The sequence below is a fragment of the Astatotilapia calliptera genome, chromosome 16 (assembly GCF_964374335.1).
Source record: "Astatotilapia calliptera chromosome 16, fAstCal68.1, whole genome shotgun sequence".
Lineage (NCBI taxonomy): Eukaryota > Metazoa > Chordata > Actinopteri > Cichliformes > Cichlidae > Astatotilapia > Astatotilapia calliptera.
Window position 1 is genome coordinate 34,541,362 of NC_137437.1, and position 25,971 is coordinate 34,567,332.

The following is a 25,971-nucleotide window of genomic DNA, read 5'->3' on the forward strand; positions in this document are numbered from 1 at the left end:
TTTTCTATGCTATGTACATTCTATCAAACATTCACACCCCTACAAGAGCATCTTGGGGTTAGTATCTTGCCCAAGCATGTTTGGCATCCAGGGATCAAACCACCAACCTTCCAGTTAGTAGATGACCTGCTCTACCTCCTGAGCTAAAGAACAGGCTTGTGGATGTAGTGAAAAAGGACACGTGGAGGGTTGTTGTGGCAGAGAGGATGCAAGGGATACCAGATGGAGGCAGATAAAATACTTTGGCCACTGCGGCAAACCTTAAACAGACTAGCCAAAAGAAGAAGGAGTCAACAGTAGCAGTGGGTGAGTGTATGTCTTGTTCAGGAGTCTGATTGCTTGTGGAAGAATATTCTGGGGTCTTTTAGTCCTGAATTTCAGACTCTTTTAACTTCTGCTCAAGAGAAGAAGCATAAACAGACTGTGTTATGGGTGTGTATTGTCCTTAATGTTGTTGTGGGTTCTCCTAACAACCCTTGTGGCTTAGCTGTCCTGTACTGATGAGAAGGCTGCTCAAGTGATATATTGGAGCTTTTGAACAGTCCAGCTTCCATGCCACACTGTGACTGAGGACCTGAAGACACTCTAACACTAACTGTATCTGTAGAAGCTGCTGAGGATTGTAGTTGACATGCCAAATGTCCTCCGTCATCTCAAGTCTTTCCTCAAGTACAGTCTTTGTCGTGTTTTCTTGAGTAACCTCTAGGTGTTATGAGATCAGGTGAGATCCTCACTGATGTGTTTCCAAATAAATTAAAGGTTTTCAACCTCTCTCCCTGGGTACACCAATGTATATTGGAGTTATATTGAGGTCTTATCACGGCCTGTTGCTCCTAAAGTCAAAAAAGATGCTTTAAAACTACATTGTAATTTACATTTATTAATGTTTTAAAGACTGCTAATGATTTAAAATTGAAGTTAATACATTTATCTTCTATTCCTCAGAGGCCGGAACCACTGATTGCCTACAATAATCTCCGCTTTGGATGGCTAGATGTCCTACTTTTTATGGAACTAAACAGGATTTTATCTCTCGTTCCTTTGTCTCACACACCTGGACAGTGTCCCACATTTCGTAAAAATGAACATGTCAGGAATGCGTGGCTCACAAACTACTGATATGCTCATCTATGAATGGCTCACTGATGAGATCCAGAAAAATGAAGAGACAGAAAGCAGTTAAAATAACAGTCCTTCTGAGAGAAAGGGGAAATACACTGAACAAAAATATAAACGCAACACCTTTGTTACTGCTCCCATTCCCCATGGGATGGACGTAGAGACCTAAAATTCATTCCAGATACACAATATAACCATCCCTCCCAAACAGTGGTCACAAATCAGTCCAAATGTGTGGTAGTGGGCACATCTGCTATATTGAGATAATCCATCCCACCTCACAGGTGTGCCACATCAGGATGCTGATCTGACATCATGAGTAGTGCACAGGTGTACCTCAGACTGCCCACAACAAAAGGCCACCCTGGAATGTGCAGTTTTGTCTCACAGCAAAATGCCACAGATTCCACAAGCAATGAGGGAGCGTGCAATTGGCATGCTGACAGCAGGAATGTCAACCAGATCTGTCGCCCGTGCATTGAATGTTCATTTCTCAACCATAAGCCGTCTCCACAGGCGTTTCAGAGAATATGGCAGCACATCCAACCGGCCTCACAACCGCAGACCTCGTGTAACCACACCAGCCCAGGACCTCCACATCCAGCAGGTTCACCTCCAAGATCGTCTGAGACCAGCCACCCAGACAGCTGCTGGAACAATTGGTTTGCACAACCAAACAATTTCTGCACAAACTGTCAGAAACCGTCTCAGGGACGCTCAACTGCATGCCCGTCGTCCTCATCGGGGTCTTGACCTGACTCCAGCTCGTCGCCGTAACAGACTTGTGTGGGCAAATGCTCACATTCGATGGCGTCTGGCACGTTGGAGAGGTGTGCGCTTCACGGATGAATCATGGTTCACATTGTTCAGGGCAGATGGCAGCTGAGAATGTCCCAGTTCTTGCATGGCCAGCATACTCACCGGACATGTCACCCATTGAGCATGTTCGGGATGTGCTTGACCGGTGTATACGACAGCGTGTACCAGTTCCCATGAATATCCAACAACCTCGCACAGCCATTGAAGTGGAGTGGACCAACATTCCACAGGCCACAATTGACAATCTGATAGACTCCATGCGACGATATGTTGCACTGCATGAGGCAAATGGTGGTCACACCAGATACTGACCGGTTCTGGGTCCCCAGACCCCCAATAGCGCAAAAAACTGCACATTCCAGGGTGGCCTTTTGTTGTGGGCAGTCTGAGGTACACCTGTGCACTACTCATGATGTCAGATCAGCATCCTGATGTGGCACACCTGTGAGGTGGGATGGATTATCTCAATATAGCAGATGTGCCCACTACCACACATTTGGACTGATTTGTGACCACTGTTTGGGAGGGATGGTTATATTGTGTATCTGGAATGAATTTTAGGTCTCTACGTCCATCCCATGGGGAATGGGAGCAAAAACAAAAGTGTTGCGTTTATATTTTTGTTCAGTGTACATAAAGAGACACAAAGACCATTGAGCCATAAGAACAAACTTTAGCTTCCATTGAGTAAGTAAAATTGTATTTATACAGCACTTCTTAAAATGAGAACAGCCACAAATTGCTTTAGATTCAGTAAGAAACAATCAATATTATAACAATGACACAAGATGCATATAAGCGACCAAAATGAACATAAAACACAAAGCACGACCCAAATATCGTCACAATCACTTCGTTTTCTGACAGGTATGCAGAATCATAAGAAGGCCCTGATCTGTGGCCCTAAAAACCTGACTTGTAATGTAGGATGTGAAGCCATTCAATCATGTAAGTGGGGGCTTCACCCTCTAAGGCTGTAAGAGTAAAATGCAAACATTATAAATGAAATCTAAGCATGACAGGTAGCTGTTGCAAAACTTTAACAGCAGACTGTACTGTCATTTTGAGAAGTGGTCTTTCATCATAGTTCTCCAGACCTTTGAAGGTTTTCAAAGTTTTTCTTTGGACATTGGCTGCTTGTTCTGTCCTTGGTCCAGTCGTTTTACCTGACCATTTGTATCTACCCAGAGAGATGAACCAGTGTCGTGTCCACACATAACAACAAAAAGCTATTTTTAAATTGTATCTTTAGGCACTTTCATACTTGCAGCTTTTCACAAAAACACACAATTTCTTCCCACTTTAGTTGAAGCTGTGCTAAAAAGGAAACAATAACACAGTTTGACAGAGATGGAATGATATTTTTGTATCAACAAGTGGATTCCCAAAGAGTTATTAGCTGCAGTCCAATGCAGTGTGTCCTTATAAACAATGAGGAAACTGGACAAGTAACGAACAAAAGAAGTCGCAGGCCGAAAACTCCTATCTGTATTATGTCCAGTGTTGGGCAAGTTACTTTGAAAAAGTAATTAATTATAGTTACTAGTTACTTCTTCAAAAAAGTAACTGAGTTAGTAACTGAGTTACAAGATTCTAAAAGTAATTAATTACTTGAAAAGTAACTATTGCGTTACTTAAAAAAAAAAAAGTTTAACCCTCTGGGGTCCAGGGTATAATTGGCCATTTTTAACTACTTTTGATTTTACCTTTAAAAACTATTTACTTTGCCTTGTTTGGTATCATTCTTTTCAGCACAACCTCACGTGTCTGAATTTACAGTTATGTTTTCATTTTGACATACTCTATTAACACAATTGACCTAAAATCAGACAAAAAACATAAACTCCGAGTAGAAAAAGTTATATTTTTTACTGTAACAACCACAAACATGTTTAATGAATCATATTTCATAACTTCAAATGCAAATATAAATTGTCAATTTTAAAATCATAAGCACAAGTTTTGCAAACAACAAAGTTATTTGCAGCCATTTACATTTTACCCTTATTAAATAACCATTTCAAACTATTTACAGAACAATCAGCTGTTCTGCATTCAATAAGATGCCACACAAATTATTTGTGCCACTCCAAATATTTTTGTCCACTATAAAGGAGAACATCACAGCCTGATACCTGCAGGTCTGACAGCAGCAGGTGTATCACTCCTGTTTCTACCTGGAGACAGCAGTCGCCTCATTGTTCTGACACACAACACAAAACTATCCACAACACTACACACTAACTACACAAGACAACACCTAACTACACACTCCAAACACACTAAACGTCACAAATCTCTCACATCTCAAAACTCGCTCTTTCTCTTTTTCTGCTGTCTTTATCTCTCTCTCTCGCTGTCACTCCTAAAACTTCCCCCTCTTCCTAAACAACCGAATGTCATGTTGCCATATCATTTTTTGATTGGTTGACATTTTTCACCAAAACAACGGGCTGTTTTTTGTTTTGTTTTGTTTTGTTTTTTAAATTTTTTGCTCATAAGCAGAGAGTGCTTGCTGCGCTGTCCTTAGACAGTAAACATGACAAAACTATTGAGGAAAAAACGCTGCGTATATATTGTTTATCATGACTCTTTTATGTGGCCTATCAACACAATTTAAAAACTGGTATATATCACCTTGTTGTTTTGTCATCTTGAAGTGGTCATGTGATTGGCTTACCACGACTACTTTATTCTTCCTCAGTCAAACAGCAGCACTCATATGATTGTTTTGCCCCTTAGCTCCAGGTGTTGTACCAAAAAGTGATGGTCGGACAGAAAGTGATTGCTGCCCGCGGGAGATTACTTACAGCTACTTCCGTGCAACTGATATAAGATGCGGTAAGCTGAGGACAGCTTCAACCACTTGTTTGCACTGTATTTAACGATAGGAATAGTAATTAGTTAGATTACTCGTAACTGAAAAAAGTAACACCGTTAGTAACACCGTTACTTGTAACGCCGTTATTCCCATCACTGATTATGTCCATGTCAGCAAAGACCCGAGAGATGAATCTGTCCAAAGCTATTTTACTATAAGAAAGAAGAATACTGCTTCAAAACAAGTGACGAAGAAGCAAAGCAGCAGAGCGGCCTATTGCATCATATTAACATTTTTATTTAGAGCCTACTGAAACGCTGCAACTTCAAACAGATGGAAAAACCTGTTACATTTACAACATTACAATTACTATACCGTAATTACTCTAACTTAGAGTGATAACATTACATTTTTACATTCTGAAAATAGCAACATCAGCTGTCTCTTCTATGAGTACAATGCTTACCTTCTGATGATAAACATGAATAACAATGTTCCATAATTAGAATCTTTAAAAAAAATCATTCAAACACAAATATTTGCAAAAAAAAATCCTTTGTACTTAATGACCATTGGTGGTATTTCAGTATCATGTTACATCAAAAGCTCCCGTTTCAGTCCTAAGAATTCTAGTGCGTTTCCAGCAAGCAGTTTATCCTGTAACACAAAAGAGAGAGTCATTATTTTGAAGATATTAAAAAAATCTGTCATTAAAATATACAAAAAAACTGTAATGCCAAGTATATCATATTGGATACATGAGTTTTTGGGGGGCCTCTATATCATCAGTGTGATTTGTTTTTTAAATCTAAAGAAAAATACACACATACACAAATGAAAACACATATATTTGTTAAATTTGTTTTAGAGTTTTCTTTGGTTTTGTTTTCTTTGTTAAGTGTTCAATAAACATGGTTCAGGATTTACATGATGTACAATGGGTGGCTTTCCTTTCTTTCCATGTGTGGTAGAGTCCACCATGATGACAAACCCTTTCTCCTGTGCTGCTTAAGTAAATGAGAGGAAAATAATGCTACCTTTAGTGTATCATCAAACACATCCATCGACTCGATGAGTGATCCTGGCTGTAGCTCACCAAGTGGGAATGGATAATCTGTTCCCAGCATCACTTTATCCTGGAACAGGAAAATGTGAACTTAGCACATGAAGATTTGGTGAAAGCAGGAATAACTCCATCCTGAAAACATCAGTGTTTCCACACATCAGCATACACTCTCACAGTCCACATTCTCTGTGTTTAGTCAGTACTCTTCAGTGTGTTTTGAATCTATCCTCTCTCGCCACCAAAGAGGTGTGACTCGTGGAATGAATGAATGTTGGACACCAGCTCACTTTTCCAATGATGTCAATGAGCAGCTTCAGGGAGGCGGGATCGTGAACCAGGGAGTCGGTGTAAAAAGAACCGAGGTATTTCCGTGGACTGACATCGTTGTCAGCTGCACAAAGGTCAGGGCGGACTTTGTGGCCGTGTTCAATTCTGCCAACAGTGAATGGGAAAGAGCCACCTGGATACACGTGAACACAGGCACTAAACGTCAAATATCAACACACTTATTTCATCTTAAGGGAAGAGCATAAAGGAAGAATACATTGAAAATTTGGCTGCCTAATGTTTTCTATATACTGCTGTGATATTAATAGTAAACTAAATGATAAGCATGGTGTTATCTTTTTATACCTCCATGAGCAAAGCAGACTTTCAGTTTTGGAAATCTCTCAAAGATACCACCAAATATCATCGAGCAAATGGCCATGGTTGTCTCAGATGGCATACCTAAGGAAAGAAAAACATTTAAAAACATATAAACATTATTATTTTTCCATCACAATGCACTAAATAGCACATGAAAGCTGGCTTGTTTTAATATTAGTGTTGTTTTTAGTTGGCTGGACCAGATGTAATAGTCAGTATGTTCTGTTCCCACTCCAGTATCCTCCTCACCCACTAGCCAGGGTAGCCAATACTTTGCCATCCTCCCATCTGTCTGCATGTCCCATGGGTGGACAAATATGGAACAGCCCAGCTCCTCTGCTTCCTGTAGTGTTTATCAGAATAAGAAATGAATAAGAAATTAGGCCATAATTATAAAGAAAAATGATTGGAACCAATGTAGGCATAATTAAAAAACACTATCATAATAACCCCATGTTATTATGCAAGTGTGTAAAGTCTTACAGCATAGAAGGGATACAGTTCAGAGGCATTGAGGTCCCAGTTGTTGATATGCGACCCAATCTGGACCCCAGGGAAGCCTAGCTCCTTCACACAGCGCCTCATCTCCATCACAGCTAAATCAGGGGCCTGCATGGGCAGCGTGCCCAGGCCCACAAACCTCTTGGGTTGGCTACGCACTGTCTTAGCCAAGTCGTCATTCAAAAGGACACAGAGATCGAGTGTGTCGTGAGGCTTAGCCTGCAATCAAAAGACACGATGAATATACACAAATATATCTGTGAAGATCATTAAGCAGCTTGTAGTATTGCAAAGTTTAGTGGTAGGCACAACTCAGTTATCTGACACACAGTAGACACCACTTTGTCACACAGCTTTTGACCAAATCTGCTGTGACTGGCTGTGCATTTACCCAATAACTGAACATCACAGGAACGGTCGAAAGGGCCTGCAGCGTGACACCTGCAGGCCGTGAAAAGAAATGCTGCTTTTAGTCACTGATTAAAGGATGAAACTACCAAACTTTGTGTCATTTGTGTCTGCGCATGTACCGTGTTTATCCATGTCCTTTATGCGAGCATTTGGATCCCAGCAGTTTTCCTGTATTACCCGGAAAACCTTCCCATCCTTCATCATCTTTGCTTCACCCTAAAACACAACATTAAGACCACTATCAGCTCTAGTTTCTTTTAATATCTTTGGACAGATTTTCTTTGTGTTATTGGTCAGTTACAACCTTACTTTTGAAAAGCTGTGATGCTGTGAGACTTGCAAATAACTGACTGCAATGATCCCAGAAACATACAGGGAGTGCAGAATTATTAGGCAAGTTGTATTTTTGAGGAATAATTTTATTATTGAACAACAACCATGTTCTCAATGAACCCAAAAAACTCATTAATATCAAAGCTGAATGTTTTTGGAAGTAGTTTTTAGTTTTAGTTTTAGCTATTTTAGGGGGATATCTGTGTGTGCAGGTGACTATTACTGTGCATAATTATTAGGCAACTTAACAAAAAACAAATATATACCCATTTCAATTCTTTATTTTTACCAGTGAAACCAATATAACATCTCCACATTCACAAATATACATTTCTGACATTCAAAAACAAAACAAAAACAAATCAGCGACCAATATAGCCACCTTTCTTTGCAAGGACACTCAAAAGCCTGCCATCCATGGATTCTGTCAGTGTTTTGATCTGTTCACCATCAACATTGCGTGCAGCAGCAACCACAGCCTCCCAGACACTGTTCAGAGAGGTGTACTGTTTTCCCTCCTTTAAATCTCACATTTGATGATGGACCACAGGTTCTCAATGGGGTTCAGATCAGGTGAACAAGGTGGCCATGTCATTAGTTTTTCTTCTTTTATACCCTTTCTTGCCAGCCACGCTGTGGAGTACTTGGACGCGTGTGATGGAGCATTGTCCTGCATGACAATCATGTTTTTCTTGAAGGATGCAGACTTCTTCCTGTACCACTGCTTGAAGAAGGTGTCTTCCAGAAACTGGCAGTAGGACTGGGAGTTGAGCTTGACTCCATCCTCAACCCGAAAAGGCCCCACAAGCTCATCTTTGATGATACCAGCCCAAACCAGTACTCCACCTCCACCTTGCTGGCGTCTGAGTCGGACTGGAGCTCTCTGCCCTTTACCAATCCAGCCACGGGCCCATCCATCTGGCCCATCAAGACTCACTCTCATTTCATCAGTCCATAAAACCTTAGAAAAACCAGTCTTGAGATATTTCTTGGCCCAGTCTTGACGTTTCAGCTTGTGTGTCTTGTTCAGTGGTGGTCGTCTTTCAGCCTTTCTTACCTTGGCCATGTCTCTGAGTATTGCACACCTTGTGCTTTTGGGCACTCCAGTGATGTTGCAGCTCTGAAATATGGCCAAACTGGTGGCAAGTGGCATCTTGGCAGCTGCACGCTTGACTTTTCTCAGTTCATGGGCAGTTATTTTGCGCCTTGGTTTTTCCACACGCTTCTTGCGACCCTGTTGACTATTTTGAATGAAACGCTTGATTGTTCGATGATCACGCTTCAGAAGCTTTGCAATTTTGAGACTGCTGCATCCCTCTGCAAGATATCTCACTATTTTTGACTTTTCTGAGCCTGTCAAGTCCTTCTTTTGACCCATTTTGCCAAAGGAAAGGACGTTGCCTAATAATTATGCACACCTGATATAGGGTGTTGATGTCATTAGACCACACCCCTTCTCATTACAGAGATGCACATCACCTAATATGCTTAATTGGTAGTAGGCTTTCGAGCCTATACAGCTTGGAGTAAGACAACATGCATGAAGAGGATGATGTGGACAAAATACTCATTTGCCTAATAATTCTGCACTCCCTGTATTCACATAAAATATGTGCATCTTAGACAGGAAGACCTTCTCAGAAGTCTACAAGTAGAACAATGTTCCTCAACAATAAATTCCAAAATATAAGCAGGATTCAGAGAATCTGGACAAAACAAAAAAATCTGTGCTAATGTCACTGATGTTCAGACCCTCGGGTGGCACTGCATTAAAAACAGGGGCGATTCTGTCATGGAAATCAGTGCATGTGATTTGGGCTTAGGAACACTTCTAGCCACTGTGTCATCCACAAATGCAAGTTAAAGCTCTATGATACAAAGAAGAAGCCATATGTGAACATCAGCCATCAGTCCTCATTCATTTAATATAGACTGAGGCAATATGGAAAACTGTTCTGTGGTTGGATTAGTTTACATTTTAAATTCCTTTTGGAAAAAATGGCCTTTTCCTCCTCTGGACTAATACGGAGAGGGACCATCCAGCTGGTTTTCAACACCCACTTAAAGCACCTGCATCTGTGATGGTACGGGGGTGCATTAGTTCCTGTGGCATTGCCAGCTTACACATCTGGAAAGATACCATCAATACTGAAAGCTATATACAGGTTTTAGGTGAACATATATATGCTCCTATTGATATGACGTCTTTAATCTGGGAAGTCATTGCATATTTCAGCATGACAACGCCAAACTGCATACTGTGTCTATTCCAACAGCATGGCTTTGTAGTAGAAGAGTCTGAGTCCTGAACTGCTGTACCTGCAGTCCAGACCTTCACCAGCTGAAAATATTTTGCACATGAAATCAAAATCTAAAAAGAAGACACGGGACTGCCAGAAGACCCAGCTAGAATCCTCCACCAGACAAGAATGGGACAACACTCCTCTTCCAAAAGTCCAGCAGCTCCCAGACATTTACAGACCAAATAAAGACGGGACGCTTCACAGTGGAAAAGATGGCCCCATCTCCCCTTTCTTAACATTTTTGAGATGTGTTGCTGCCATCAAATTCAAAATGAATGGTACGTGTTCCTAGTTTAAGCAGTAGATATGTTTTCTATGCTCTGCTGTAAATCAAATATGGGTTTATGAGATTTTCAAATCACTGCGTTCTGTTTTTAGATACATTTCATGCTGTGTCCCAGCCTTTTTGAAATTAGGTTTGTGTTAGGTTAGGTTTTAAAGCACATGTTGTAACTTTTACATTTGCTAACAAAACTGAGCCACATGATGGCAGCAGACAGTTGATATTACTGCAAATGTTCTGGGTGAATCCAAAAGGCCTGGACTCCTCTAAGATGTTTAATACGAAGCACACAAGCACAAATTCATTGCTTATCCAAGTTTAGGCATTAATTCTGAAGAATAGACTGTTCGTTGTCAAGTATACTTTGCTGTTACTAAAATGCTCAGCCCATGTTTGGGGCTAAAAGTTGCCAAGCTGCTCTGTATCGGGCTGCGTTACGGCTGTTTGAACCGAATCACTTGACTGATGCTGTGTCACCTCGCTGAGTTCTGCAGCTGCTCACATAGCCAGGACCAGCCTGGCAGGTCTGCGGGGTGGGTGCAGTCGCCAGCTGGGATGACTCTGCTGTGTGTTCAACAAAGTAGTGCAGTGCATAAGTGCTCCTGCACCTGCACCCTGTCTGTAGCTGCACAGGAAAGCAGAGGAAATAGTGACTTACCTTGCAGTGATGGTGAAGCTGGACAAACCCATCATAGCCGTACCTCTGAAACACATAAAAAATACAGGTTTTACAAACCCAGAGTTTAAAAGCATCACATATAAATATCAGCCATATATTTGATTGCATATTTGTTGTTTCATTCTGATAGAAAATGTAGATTTTGTTATCCCATCTGTGAGGGTTTGGTCATCATCCTACAGGACTGGCCACTCCAGTGCCCTGAATACCTAAAAGATATTGCCTTTTGAGCATGCTGACACTTTTTGCATACAAATGAAGCTGCAGATGAGCTACGTGAGCAATACAGCAGAAAAGCCCCTTTTCATACCCATGCAGATCAGCTGTACTGTGTACTTGGATAATGCCACTGAGGAGCTTCTGTTTTTCCAGTTGCAAGATGGGTTTTACATCCGTGTTTGATGTGTGGATCTGTGGCCCCAAGAAGCTGTTTCAGTGAAAGGTTGCTTTAAATGAAATGTCATCATGCCAGTTTAACTGTGGACTTGATCTCAAGTTCAAATAATGTTGTGCTTAGGGCCCTTTAACCAACTCCAGCCAACGTAAATTTTTAAATATCACATTCTTTGCAAAAGATTCTTACAGACACGATTTAGCTCATGTCTTCTGTTCAGCTTTAAATGTGGGAAATGATTAGCCAGGCAGTGACAAAGACATAAGGGCAGGAACAGATAAACCAAGTCCAAGGTCTATTGATTAAAGTTTAACCATCCATAGAGGACAGATTTATGCAGTGGACTTTTAATCTCCCTGCTGACAAGCCAGCTGAAAAGTCTATATATTAAACGTTAGTAGCATTTAATAGCCCCGGTTCAAGCTCCATCTGCCAGGGAAGTGACACAAAGATGTTTTTCTCAAACCCACTGACCCACTTCACGTGAGATCTCATCTACAGGCTGTGGGTTTATTTAACACTGGAGCTCCGTGACATTAAAAGTCAAATCATCTTGTCTGTGACAGTTCCTACCTGCTTCAGGTCGGGCCACTCCTTTGGTAAAATATGATTGTGAATATCAACCTTCATCCTTATGATTATTATTCACGGAAAACGTAAAGGTCTGCTGGCCGAGGTATCCTGGGAAAAACTGTGGGCACACTCACTCCCCACCCCCAGCCTGAAACCAATGACCAATGTCTGCTGCTGGGACATTTATTGCCCAATCTTTGAAACAAACAGAAAACCAGAGCAGAGGCTGTAAACCCGCTCCTTTAACTGTCTGCCTTCGTTACACTGAGCCTGAATTCTGCACTCATGGCTTTAATTGATTATTTTGGTTTCACATCATGGCTGCAGCTTATTTCTGTGGCTAGCCTGCACAGTTTGAAATGTACTGAAACGACCTTCATTAGCCAACTTTATTTAATTGCTTGCACATATCGCTGCTCGAGGATGCCACCTGGTGGCTGATTAAGGTTGGTCAACCTGCCAGGGTTCAAGATCCAAAACTGGTTATTGTCAATATGCAAGCATATCGAATTTAGGGCAATAATCCCTCACATGATGCAAAACCCTTTAATAACATAAACATACTGGCACAAATATAAGTAGAAAACACAATGGTTAAATACAATTTACTAACGTGCATTAAGGACATCTGTGGCAGCAGGGTAATGTTAAGTTGCTCGGTAGCTTATTGAATGTGTAAAGGTCTGGGCTTTGGGCTACAGGTCTCCTGTGCGTATAAATCACAGCAAACTCAAAGAGAAAGTGTAAAAATGCTTGGCTAACTCGGGGCAGATGTCACTGCATGTACTGATTCTGAATTAAGAGCTGAATTATGGGAGGAGGAGAGAAAGAGGAAGGGGAGGAGGGGGGAAACTTGAAGGTACCGCCTTCTTGATTCACAGCAGATCTCTGCAATTTATCGCTTTGTCGCATCTAACCCTAAACTGTGTCTAAGTGGCTCAGCCAGCAGGGTTTTTGCACTGATCCTACAGTGCTCACTTCTCTCAGAGGGAGTTGCTTCGCTGCTGATGCTACGAAGATAAATCCGTTATCTCCCAGCTTGTCTTATCGCCATCTCTTCTCTCTCCCCTCTGCGTAACTGAGTCGACACCGGTGGCATATTGGACGCGCTGGATGGCTGCTGCACTTATCGAACCGGTGTGAATCTTTTTTCCATCATCCTCATCTTCCTCTGAGACTGAAAGCAAAACAACCGCAGTAAGAATGACAGACCAGGTGACCCAAGAGTCCTACCCCGTCCCAGACCCGACTGTTGTGGATCCCTGCCCGGCAACGGTGCGGAACGGCCAGTGCGCCCCGGATGGCTTCACCAACCACAATCACCAGCAAGCCAAAACCCCCACGGAGCCTGAGTCATTCACCGTGGGCCAGGAGATGAAAATCACAGACACGGTGGAGGGAGAAGGTAACTTGACACACCTATGGCAGGTTTGGGGATGCATTGTGAAAGTTATGGATGCTCATGTGCGTGTGTGTGTGTGCGTGCCCTGTGGGGATGGGATGGTTATTTTTACTCATGTGAGATATTTTTAGTCTGCTCCTTGAATAATAAATGACAACCATTCATCAGCAGGATTCATACCAGACCAAATGACCAAATTCGAAGTGAAGTTTAAAGCTTTAAAATCGCTTCAGCTCTTAGACTCATTCATTCATTCATTCATTCATTCATTCGCAGACATTGGCCTACATTGCCTCTGGAAAAAGTTGCCTTTTTAAAAAGACATGCAACTAGAGGCTGGTTGTTTATATGTTTCACAAACCCTCCAGTGTGCCTTTGCATTTTCTTAATCACTTTAAAAACTCTTCAGAGAATTCAAAAACAAAAAATAAACTTATTGCCTGTATTGTAATTGAGACTCTATTAAATATAAAGAATGTTTATTGGATCTGCTGACATGCTGATTAAATACTGTTTCTCCCAGTAGTCTTGCAATGTGATCAAGCATGTCTGCAATAATAATGAACTGCTGAAATGTTTTAATGTTCTGATGGATTATTTCTAAGAGCTGAAATCCATGTCTGGGATCACACTGAATGATGAGACAAGACTGATACTGCAGCTTGGAATAGCTTTTAGGATACACATCAGGTGGCAGAAGAACAAACTGGAACTACAGACACCTTTAACATTGTGTGTATTAAAATATTATTTGTCGTCAGTTAAATTCACCTTTTTTTTGTAGAAAACTGACCAAAAAACCTGAACAATCTTCCCAATGTCTTTGCCTCTAGTTTTTATGTTTATGGAAAGTTTAAGGTTATGGTTAGAAGACTCTTGTTTTTAGTCATTGTTAAACAGAACAGTGGCTTCCTGCTTGGAATGGAAAAAGAACAGCAGTCTTCTGTGTCTAGTGTCATTGTTGTCAACCTTAACCTCCATCCTGTGCAGACTCGATGGCTGTGCAACCACAGCATTAAACTGCTGTCCCTTTGATTATAACTGCAGCCATTAGAGGGCGCTGTTGCAATGAACCCAAACAGCAGGTCTTAGATTCTTGCAAAAACGGACTATAAATTTGTGGGGATATGTTTACAATGCCGTGGTACCGCTCATGATAACAAACAAGGCGATATAAATGAAAGTAATTACTTTAGCAATATTAAAAATCTGTAAGGAGAGAAAAAAGAGGACACTTCATATAAACAAACAAAGAAACGAGTGAAACAGATGCATGGTGGTTTAAGCACTGCTGCTGTACATCATGCACACACACTCATTCAGTATTTTTCACTTTCACAGCCTCTCGTTCACCCCCCCCCCCTCCCCCAGTCTTTTTGTCTTCACACTTCTGATTTGCATAAATGATAAATGTATCCTGTAATAATGCTGTCTATATATCTATCTTACTAATGAAGATGTACACATGACACAGTGCACATATTGATGACCGATGATAGTAAGGCTTACAGCAGGGTTACAAAAGGTTAGGAGCAGTTTTGTCACACCCCTCTCAGGAGTATCTCTCTTGTATTTCCTCATGTATGTGTTCATATGGGAGATGTGTAATCTGCTGTTTGAGCTGTGTGGCTGATGTTCATCATTTTTAGAAGAGAAAGGTGTGAAGGAGTTGAGCATTGAGAGAGAGACGTGCGCACAAGCTTGTGTGTGAGTCAGAGTACGAGGAGATGTTGAGCACATGCCTCCTGTCTGATCCCCCAGCTGGAGATCATGTGAGCAAAGTGATTTACCATGCTGTCCCACTTCCCCCTCAGTATCTCTCTCTCTCTCTCTCTCTCTCTCTCTCTCTCACACACACACACACACACACACACACACACACACACACACACACACACACACACACACACACACACACACACACACACACACTGCTATTTGTGGGAGGTAGGGGAAGATTATTTCAGCTGTCAAACACCAATTGCTGTGATATTTTGTAGCAAATGATAAAAAATGTAATGAGCTGAATAAAGTATTAGAGCTGTAAATGTCTGATTAAGGGTTCTCACTGTTATGCAGATTCAGTCGCAAAAGGATGCAAATAAAAATACAATTAAAAAGACTTGAGGGTAAAAGAGTAAACTGAGTTTACTCAGTTTTAACTGAGTGAACTCAGTTGAAACCTTAACTAACCAGTTAAGGTTTTAACTGAGTTTACTTTTTTCACTGTTTTACTCTTTGTCTTTAATTCAAGTATTGAAAAAACACCAGTTTCAACTTTAAATTACCAAACATCGTTCACAGAGCTACTGAAGAGCATTTCTTACTATTTTAAGTTTTGCAACGTTAGTTACAATTTTATAAATGCCATAAATCCAATGTTCACAGATGGTTTACAAACCAATTATTAACTGATTAGCCGATGTTATTATTATATTATCTTTTAACTGATAGTAAACAATAAAAAAACACATGTCATTTTTATTTGTCATTTATAAAACAGTGTATTACTTAGTAAGATTTTGCACTGAAGTATATACAGAGCCGGTGACTCTGTTATGGGTAATTTTGCCCCCTTTTTTAAAGTCACTTAAAATCAATACAAGTTATTCCTAATTACCGTGTCTATCTCAAGCTGATACATTTCCACTCAAACTCAAGAGAGGGGTCTAGTGGGTAGTCTAGAAGCAGCTCAGCACTTGACTAAGACACTTCATGTTGGTGCAATTTATGATCATTTTGAGTGCTCTAATAGAATGGAAAGGCACTATACAATATCCATAGAAAATCACTCTTTGCACCTTGTTTACAACACATTCAGCTCAGGTTGTAAGAAAAGTTTCTTCAGAACAAATATAAAATAAAATAGGCCATATAGCATGATTCATTGATATTGTAGCATTTAGCTGGTCTTTTACAACTGTTGATAAACCATGCATGTTTGGTTTAAAGTCATTTTTATGGATCTTTGTCCCAATGATATTACACAGAAACCACAGTTTGCTCTGATGGCAGTCGTCCAGATGATTTCCATCTCCCGTTTTGCACAGTCCATGTGACTCTTCTGGTTTCCTTTGATCATTTGCCTTAAAAACAAAATCTGTTGCAGCTAGAGCAAAAGATTAGTTACGATGAGTCACGGGATAATTTTTTTTCTGCGTCACAGTGTTACCAAAAAAGGTGGAGTTTTGCTGTTTTCCCCTTCATGGTGACAAATTTATACTTTGTAATTTATACTTTGCAATAACACAAACACAAGTTTGATGCTGATCAGTAACTTATTGTTGCGAGATCCATAAAAGATATCAAACACTTAATACATCAAGTTTAAGTCCTCATAAACTAATTACATGCAGACTGGGGGCTTTTTTCTGTCTTGATTAAAGATATTGAAGCTATAATGTATCTTTTGAAAGACATAGTTTTACAATCTTTATCTCTATTAGGGTCCAAACTGCTTTTGTATAGTCTGGACCAAGTTGGAAACTAAACCAAAGCTTTATTTGGAACAGTTGGTAACTTTCACTGGTGGGAATCTGGTGAGGGATTATATCTGAGTTGCTGTATGGTCTATCTGACTTGTCTCCTTCTGTCTGCACCCACGTAAGACTAACAGCCTTAGGTGGCAGCAAGAAAAGCCTGTGTGCAGGGTGAGCTGGAGACTCACAAAAGAAAAGAGGTCTCATTTAAAAAAGGAAGTCAAATAAAAGTAATGGACTTAATTTGATTTGACGTCACGGCATCGGTGGCGAAAGAGTCACTTAGCGACTCTGAAATGTGGTTGTAACAAAGACTGCTGAGCAACAAGCTTCTCTGAAAACATGATGCTGTTGTGGAAACTGAAGGGAAATTTGACAGTCTGTTGGATGTACTCAGGGTATGTGCGGCGTGATGTATTCTGTGAATCTGAAGGGATCCAATTAAGCGCCTTGACTGTTGTTGTGATTTGGTGCTATATAAATAAAATGGAATTGAGTTGAATTCATTAAAACATGGACAGATTGACAGTAAACAACATTTGGTGTTCTTCTACACATCCTGTCTTCCTCCCCTCACCTCAACCTGTCACAGCAGATGGCCCCGCCCCTCCCTGAGCCTGGTTCTGCTGAAAGTTTCTTCCTGTTGAAAGGGAGTTTTTCATTCCTACTGTCACCAATTTTTATTTCAACTTTCATTTTATTTTATTTATACAGCACCGAATCACAACAACAGTCGCCTCAAGGTGCTGTTGTAAGATAGACTCTACAATAATACATACAGAGAAAAACCCAACAATCATATGACCCCTATGAGCAAGCACTTTGGTGACAGTGGGAAGGAGAGGTCTAGTAACACATAGTGAGTGAGAAAGGTGACTGAAGAAGAAACACCCAGTGCATCATGGGAGTCCCTCAGCAGCCTACACCTATTGCAGCATAACTAAGGGAGGATTCAGGGTCACCTGGTCCAGCCCTAACTATATGCTTTAGCAAAAAGGAAAGTTTGAAGCCTAATCTTAAAAGTAGAGATAGTGTCTGTCTCCTGAATCCAAACTGGAAGCTGGTTCCACAGAAGAGGGGCCTGAAAACTGAAGGCTCTGCCTCCCATTCTACTTTTAAATACTCTAGGAACAACAAGTAGGCCTGCAGAGCGAGAGCCAAGTGCTCTAATAGGGTGATCAGGTACTACAAGGTCATTAAGATAAGATGGGTCCTGATTATTTAAGACCTTGTATGTGAGGAGCAGGATTTTGAATTCAGTTCTGGATTTCACCAAAGCGCTTGCTCAGTCTGACCGCATTAATGTTCATCATTCTTTCAAAGATGATTTTTTATCTTTGAGCCCCAACATAGCTCTCCTCTTTCTCTAATTTGGCACCACTGAAGACAAGTTCAGCCATCAGGCGTGTCCTTTAGTAAAACCACTTTCACTTTATGAAACGATCTTATGACTTGTCAGCTTTTTATCAGCAGATTTTCCCTCGTCTGTGACGCAGTTCTGTGTTGCCATTTAAAGGGAGTTTTGAGCTTGTGACCACTGTAACCTTTAGATTGGAGTTGACCAGAAGAATAAAGTCTCAGCTCCAATAAAGGCTAAACACAGAGCTGTGTTACTGCGTGGGAAAAATATACATTTTTCTTAATATCGCAGTAATAACTGAGAATATGAACTAATTATGCATAAACTATCATCTAATGACGATTTTAAAGCAAATCTCAAAAGCTGATTTCAAGTTGCATTCCAAACATTTGGCTCAGGGAGTTCACAGGTTGACAGTTACTCGTTTTTCCCTTTATTAATTTCTATTCTCAACTTGTTTTTGTGATGACTGTGACAGTCCCCAGGACACATTTCAGGAAAAAAAGAAAAAAGAAAACAGCCTTACAATCGCTTTTGGATGTAAAAGTTCAGACTTATAAATAATGCATGACTCTGCAGAGCCATCCTCACATTTCATGACAATGAAAACGCTTCAGGCAGTCCAGAATCTGGGCTGTTTAGTCTGTGACTTCAGGCGAGGAAGTCTCACACCACAGCAGGGCTGAAATTCATGTGAATGTCTAGACCAAGAGTTATTCTCTTTTTCTTTAACACCACATCTCTGTAGTCTGTGGGCTGCCTGATAAATCCGTCCAATAAAGCTGTAAAATATCACAGTTTGATTTATTTAAAATACATGAATTATTTATTCCATTTCTATGAAACTAATAAATACTAAAGCTAACAAATGCCGCTACAATATTTTAGTTTAGTTAGTTTTTTCAAATTAAGAAAATTGTCTCAGTAAGTTTACATTTTTTTCACAAGTGTAGTTGTTGTTTTCATGTCTAAATGTAGTTTTAGTTTAGTTTTAGTTATTTACAATAACACAATAACAATGATATTAACACTAAAAGTCAGGAGCTACTTTACTGCGTCCGTACGCTTTGAATTTGTGAGTGCTGGTGGCGGAGTGATACGGGTGCTGTTGAGGTTCAAAAGAAAGGTGAATATCAGACACTGTTGATGTGTTTCATACACGAGCTGCGGTTAACCGTTCAGTGTTTCCAGATTATTCCATGAACCTCTAATGCTCTCTTGGAAGGTGATAGAATGAGAAGACAATAATAATTACCCACGAAGACGTCTGCCGGGCCATTTGGAGTTGAGTCATTATAAATGGTGTTGCACTGAAACTTTTTAAATGGATCTTCACAGTGACCTTCCTTCACACTGAAGGAAATCTGAGATTCTTCTTATACAAGGATGTACTGGAAAAGTAGGGCACATCAGTGGTCCCAGGAGTTTTTTTCCACCGGACACCCTTTTGAAAGTGTACCTGAAACAAAGCGGGTAGTTTTGTGGAAAACTCCAGCATACTGTGCTATAGCTGCTCTGTTTTATTCTTTTTTTCTACTGATCACAGTAAACCTTTATTACATTGAGCGCTCTGTACTAAACACCCCGAGTCCAGTTATTTGCGCAAAATGTTGAATTAAACTATATTAGAATATCTTTCTGTATCTTCAAGATTTCATCTTAACACTTCTTCTCTGTGGGACTCAGAGACACATGATTGCCTTTAGGCTTTTTTTCAGTAGACTAAACTAATTACTCAGGGTTAAAGAGAGTTGAATGCCTTTTTAAGTGTATTAATAACTCAGATTGCCACCTACTTTACCTTTGATCACAAAGTGTTTCATTAAATGAACCTTGCAAACCAGAGACAAAAAAAGAGAGAGTTGTCCTTGTAACAGAGTTTATGTGTCTGACTGCAGGTCTCCTGGAGAGCAGCATGCGCCTGAAGCCCCATGAAGCACAGAACTACAGGAAGAAGGCGCTCTGGGTGTCTTGGCTCTCCATCGTCGTCACTCTTATTCTGGCTGTGGCAGCTTTCAGTGAGACTTTGCTATTTTTTGCCATATTTAGCAACTATAGAGCTGTTTAGTTCTCACTTTACTGTCAAAACTCACATTAAAGTAAAAAAAAAAAAAAACCCTCTCATAAGGAGTTGGAAAAGACTCAGGATTGAAATACTTAGTTGTATAATGTTAAAACGTTTTTTTTTCTGGTTTAATTCATGACAAAGATCCCATTTAGCACTTTGGATTTAACCAAACCATACACAAAGGAGAAACGATGTGACTAACATACCAAGCCATAAAAAATGTGCTGATGAATGAACAGTGATTCCGTAGTTAAAGCGCTTAAACGCTAAATTCATAGCATTTCTAAAAGCTTTCCCAGTTATAAAAGTGAAGCAAATTGAAGCCCAGCACATTTCATCTGCTACTGTTTTGAAATGGACATGAACAGATCACACATGTCTGGAGTGTATGACCACAAAGAGCGCGTCTGATACCTGTGCTGACATGATAAAGTGATTGAATCTCAGAAATTGATTTTAAACGCTACATTTTGTTGTTTGTTGCTGGTGTTTTGTAGCAGTTTGTCCTTTTTTTAATTCAGAAATTCTGGTTTGATGCTGCGTGTTTGGTTCAACAAAGACTGATATTAATTCACCAGATGTGTTCTGTCAGCTGTTGTGTTGGAGAAATTCATAGCTATTGTATATAACACCAGAGTCCAAGTGACGGAGCACTGAACACATTACTGCTCCAAAGAAAACATCAGGAGTTGCTGTGAAACTGCTTGAATTTTTAGCTACAGGCTTTGATCACCGTACAAACATTTGAGTTGTTGTTTTCTGTTGTTGTCTTTTTTATGCTTCATGATTCATAAGTCAGTGTTAAATGTGTTTAACAGACAAACAAACAAACCATTTGTCTGAAATGAAAATGAGATGTTCACTCATGGAGCCAATGTCCATAGACAGTCTGGCTGTTTTGAAGCAAAATACAAAGAAATTAGGGTTGCTTGAGACTTTTTGCACAGTGCTGTAATTTCACTATAAACCTTTTTGTTTACAAAAACTGAAGTGAGGATTCGGCATAAATAGACTATTATTCTGCAAGCTCGATGTAAACAGTTTCTTCATCATAGCTAGACTGCAGAGGTTACGTCTGTTTCTGCTGCACTTGTAGTAATTTCATAATCTCTGAATTACACGGCTTAAAACTAATTTGTCAGCATCAAATCATGTAATAAAGTCTGACAGAAGTTTACTTTTTCAAAATTCAGGTTTATCCTCGAAGCCTTTGTAAGCGATATAATGTCTAACATGGAAGTAAATATAGTCTGAGAGCTGTAATAACTATTCCACTGTCTTCATGCCTCTTTAACTACTTATTTAACTCACACTCAGCAGTTAAAACTCACTTCATCTGATTTGAACAAAAAGGCTTTTGCTTTTGGAAGTTCTTCACATTGCGTGCAACAGTTTCAACACAGTTTCTTGTCTTATGACTTACAGGATGTGTGAGGGCGCAGTCTGCAGTGACAAAGGGGTTGTTGCTTCTTCATTCTGCTAAGATTCAAGTTGTGATGTGTCCCAACCTTTTCAAGCCTTTTGTCTTTTCAAGTAAATACTGATGAAGCACAAGCTCATTTTCCAAGCAGGAGCTACATGTGTAGATGGGGTTTGCAGTAGAGAGGAGAATTAGCACCTCCACTTTGGTGGAGGCTGGCTTGTCCACTCCAGTTTGGAGTGAGCTGGTGTCTCAAGTGAATAAGCAGCAGTGTTTTGCATTCTTGCTCATGAGTGTTGGACGAACGAAGTGGGCAACAGTTGGGCCAGGGCAGGGTCTGCAGTGATTAGCTAAAACAGTGAAGCCCAAAGACAAAGCTGTTGATTTACTGGTAAAAATGTGCTTCGGTCCTTAGCTATGGATAATGATCCATTTAGCAAACAAAGTCTCCTCTAAAGAGTTTTTGGGCTCTCTTTAAAGATAATGTGAGATAACATGGAGGAGACCTGAAGACACACTCACAAGACACTGGACAGAATATTCGTGTTATGGCCAGCAGGTATCATCCCCAAAGAGGTGAAGAAGGTGGCAGGGGAGGAGGACGGTGTGGTCTGTCTTTCATGCAACATCCAGTAGTACGGGTTATTTTTGCTCTCGTTTGTGCTGTTGTTGGTCATTTAGCATAGCTCCTCAAAACATGCTGAATAGATTATTCCACACAGATTGTCCTAAAATCGCTACCTATATTTAAAAGGATATTATAATACAGATATCAACTCGTAATTAAAACACAGTTTTAATTAGCTGATGAAATCTGGATACGAGTAGCACTTCTTCTTCAGACCCACAGTAATCAGCATTCAGTGCATTTAAAAAAAAAAAACAACCTCTATGTGTAAAAATAAACCAAGATGAGAAAAAAATAAATATTATATTGTCAATGCTGGCATGAATTAATACAGCTCACAGAGTGAAGCTAGTGCAGGGATGAATGAGGAGAAAGAGGCGAAATGTAGAATGGTGTGTGTGTGTGTGTGTGTGTGTGTGTGTGTGTGTGTGTGTGTGTGTGTGTGTTTTGTTTGACTCTCAGCACAGAGAACAGAGACTTCAGCAGAAGAACAGGATGACCCACTAAAAAATGAACTTCTAAACTGAGAGAGTGAGAAAAACAAGAACAAGAGAGCAGAAGGTACCCAGATGTGTAGATGCGCTTACCTCCACGTCTCCTAAACGCAGCCCTGAGAAGACAAGTCAGGGGAACTTGGTCAGAAAATTAAAGTATGAATGCACTGCTCTCCACCTCCTCTCCTGCCACCTGCAGTAGAGGGAAGAGAGGCAGATGGCTATGGACGAATGAATGAAGCTCTGGAAGGTACGATGGCGCCAGGGGACGAGGCAGGACCGGGCGTGATGAGTCCTGGCAGGCGGCGTTGGGGATTTAGTGGTTGCGATGGCTCAACTTTAAAGAATACCAGCGCGTCGTTTCCTCCTGCTTGTGCCCTAGTTTCTCCCTCTTTCAGGCCCACCATCTTCCATTTTTTATGTTTTACATCTTGTCAACGTATTTCTTTACACTCTGCTTTGTTTACTTCATCTTCATGGGTTTTCTCAGCATATATCTCCCTCCTTACTCATTTTTCCCTCTCTGTGATTTGCTGGCAAAGGCAAAAGATAGTTTGATTCTGTCACAAGCAAAATATCTACTGTCATATAGCTTTTATGAGTTTTCCTGAAGTGGACATGTTTAAACAAAACTCCGTTTTTGGATCCTGTTTTTGCCAGCCTTTTAGCTTTTGCCCTTCTAGTTTTCCTTTTCCTCTTCTTCTCTGTCTTCAGCTCTCTCTGTGGAAATCTGCAATAATCCTCTATCCTTCCGTGACCTTTAGCAGCACTTTAACATTTAGAAATGAGAAGGGTTCACTGCAAGCCTCTTCTGCTTTACTTTCAATTGTATTGACTCTCGAATGTCTCGGTCATGATTGGCTGCTCTGGGTGAGCTTGCAACCTCTCTTGAGAAGCTGCCTTTTGTGGTTAGGTATTCACCTGTGAAAGTGGTACAAGTCTTTGAGGCTTTATCAGACATATCAGACTGAGAGAGAAAGCACAGACCACACCAGAAGAGAAAGGAGCAGGAACATCTCTGTGCTTTAAGCTGTCCAGCAGAGTGTGAGCAGGTAATTATATGAACTCGGTGACTGAGAAACACAGGAAACTAGAAGATGACGACAACATTTCCTTTATATCTTGGTAATCACACTGATAGATGGACAAGTATTTTGATATTCATATACAGGATGATGAAATCAATGAAAATTTATTTTTAAAATAAAATAAATAGATAAAATAGATAAGTATTGAAAAAATAAAGTTTTCACAGTAGTTTGTCATTCTCCAACTTTCATTTTTTTCACTCTACACAAATATACATGACTAATATGTAAAAATATGAGTCTTTAAATAATATTAGATGCAGTTTAGTACAGTATTCATATGACGCACAGAGCATCAAATCAATTCTACTCCAGTCTTAATTTTGTTGTATTCATTGAAAATGGATGCACAATGTATGAAAACATACTGTTTAGTTTTTAGTTTTGTGGACTGAGAATTATGTTGATGTGTTGTTATGACTGGAGACAAGAACTGCAGGCTTACATGTAAAAGTCAGGTGTTTTTGCATCATGCGTGACTGTAACACACACCTTTCCTTCAAGTAGAAAACTGATTTTTCTGTGTTGCCATCAACCAGCATATAATAAACATATAAAGCCTTCTAGTGTTTTTGATTAAAGATTCTCGTGTGAATTGTTAGTATTAGAGGATTTCTGCCATATGGTACATTTTATGGTGCTTGCTAGGCAGTCCACTGAGAAGCTGTTCCACGCTCAGAGTAGGGACTGAGTGCACACCAACAGGAATGATTTTCAGAGTGCCTCTAGGACATTTAGGAGCAGGCTATAGGCCTCCACACTAATAGGCAGCCACGAGATCAATCAGGCCTGTTGCCAACAGCCATTTAAATTTTGAGCAAGCAGAAGATTGTGGTAGAAATGAGTAAAAGAGGGTTAAAGCAGGAGGATGGCCAAGGGGAATAAAGCTGAGATTGAGAAGACGCCAAAGCAAGATTTAGAAAGACGGAAGAAGAAAGAAGGAAATGTGGTGGTGCGGTAGTGACAGGATGTGAAGTAGAGCCAGCCACTAATCAGAAGGTCGGTGGTTCAATCCCAGGCTGCCTCCTGGCTGCATGCCAAATATCCTTGGGCAAGATACTAACCCCGTGTTTGCCTACTGGTGGTGGTCAGAGGGCCCAGTGGCGCCTGTGTCCGGCAGCCTCGCCTCTGTCAGTGCGCCCCAGGGCAGCTGTGGCTACAATGTAGCTTGCTATCGCCAGTGTGTGAATGTGTGTGTGAATGGGTGAATGACTGAATGTAGTGTAAAGCGCTTTGGGGTCCTATGGACTAGAAAAGCGCTATACAAATGCAGGCCATTTACCATTTACCATAGAGGACATAAAAGAGGAAGAATGTTACTAAAATACTGTGAAATTATAAATATAGCAGAGTAAGAGTAAGACATATTGTGTCGTGGTTCTTTTTAGTTTTGTGACATATTGTCGTGGTTCTACGACAATATGTCGTAGAACCACGACAATATGTGTTAAATCTATAGCTTAAGATCCTCCCTAAAAAATGTTCTCCTTTTTAAGCAAATTTGACAGCACTGTGGTGTCCAGTTTTCAGAAAATCTCTTCTTAAAAAATTCAGCAGTTAAAGTGAAACATGTGTAAGAAAAAAACAAGACTTTTGTCACGGCCAGAGAACGCCGGTGTTTTTATGGAGTGAAAACGAAAACGAAAACCTCAACTGGGAAAACTAGACTGTGAAAACTACGATGAGCGACAAGAACATGAAACTGAACGGGAACAAACGTAACTGTGAAATAATCCAAACGTGAGTTTGAGCATGAACCCGAACAGTAGGAAGCAGAAACTCTGTGACATAAAGACAAACAGAAAACCCACCAAAGAACAGAAGGAGGACTTAAATACAGAGGAGGATAATGAGGGAAGTGGAAACACGGGGAGACACAGCTGACACAAATAAACATGATGCCACAAAGGAAAGTAAAACTAAACACAACGAACATGGAAATATAAGACTTTCAAAATAAAACAGGAAACCTGGAGAAATGTAGACATGAAACACATGACAGACGGACACAGAAGACAGGAAAAGACTCACAAACACAGGGGCATAGATGAAACCTAGACTAGACTAAACACAACACAACAC

The 25,971-nt window shown here is 40.4% G+C and overlaps 2 protein-coding genes across 2 annotated transcripts in view; one reads left to right on the forward strand and one right to left on the reverse strand.

Moving 5' to 3' along the window:
- Nucleotides 1-5,035: 5,035 nt before the first annotated feature.
- Nucleotides 5,036-12,109, reverse strand: acmsd (aminocarboxymuconate semialdehyde decarboxylase). The gene is made up of 10 exons (XM_026144796.2): nt 11,951-12,109; nt 10,963-11,007; nt 7,505-7,601; nt 7,366-7,415; nt 6,957-7,193; nt 6,723-6,816; nt 6,459-6,554; nt 6,113-6,285; nt 5,797-5,895; nt 5,036-5,416 (listed from the first exon to the last, which is right to left on the reverse strand). The coding sequence occupies exons 1-10, from the start codon at nt 12,005-12,007 to the stop codon at nt 5,354-5,356; spliced, it is 1,011 nt and encodes a 336-aa protein (XP_026000581.2). The 5' UTR covers nt 12,008-12,109; the 3' UTR covers nt 5,036-5,353.
- A 699-nt stretch (nt 12,110-12,808) lies between these two features.
- tmem163a (transmembrane protein 163a) overlaps nt 12,809-25,971 on the forward strand; it is a 58,896-nt gene continuing 45,733 nt past the window's right edge. Inside the window, exons 1-2 of the mRNA XM_026144680.2 lie at nt 12,809-13,355; nt 20,090-20,209. Coding sequence (XP_026000465.1) covers nt 13,154-13,355; nt 20,090-20,209 — 322 coding nt within the window. The 5' untranslated portion in view covers nt 12,809-13,153. The remainder of the gene's footprint in view (nt 13,356-20,089; nt 20,210-25,971) is intronic.

Excerpts from the sequence above, each read along its gene's own strand:
- acmsd (XM_026144796.2), bottom strand. The coding sequence starts at position 12,007 with ATGAAGGTTGATATTCACAATCATATTTTACCAAAGGAGTGGCCCGAC. Across the intron at positions 7,416-7,504 it reads AAAGGACATGGATAAACACG|GTGTCACGCTGCAGGCCCTT; the intron begins GTACATGCGCAG and ends CACGGCCTGCAG. Across the intron at positions 6,817-6,956 it reads AACTGTATCCCTTCTATGCT|GAAGCAGAGGAGCTGGGCTG; the intron begins GTAAGACTTTAC and ends TAAACACTACAG.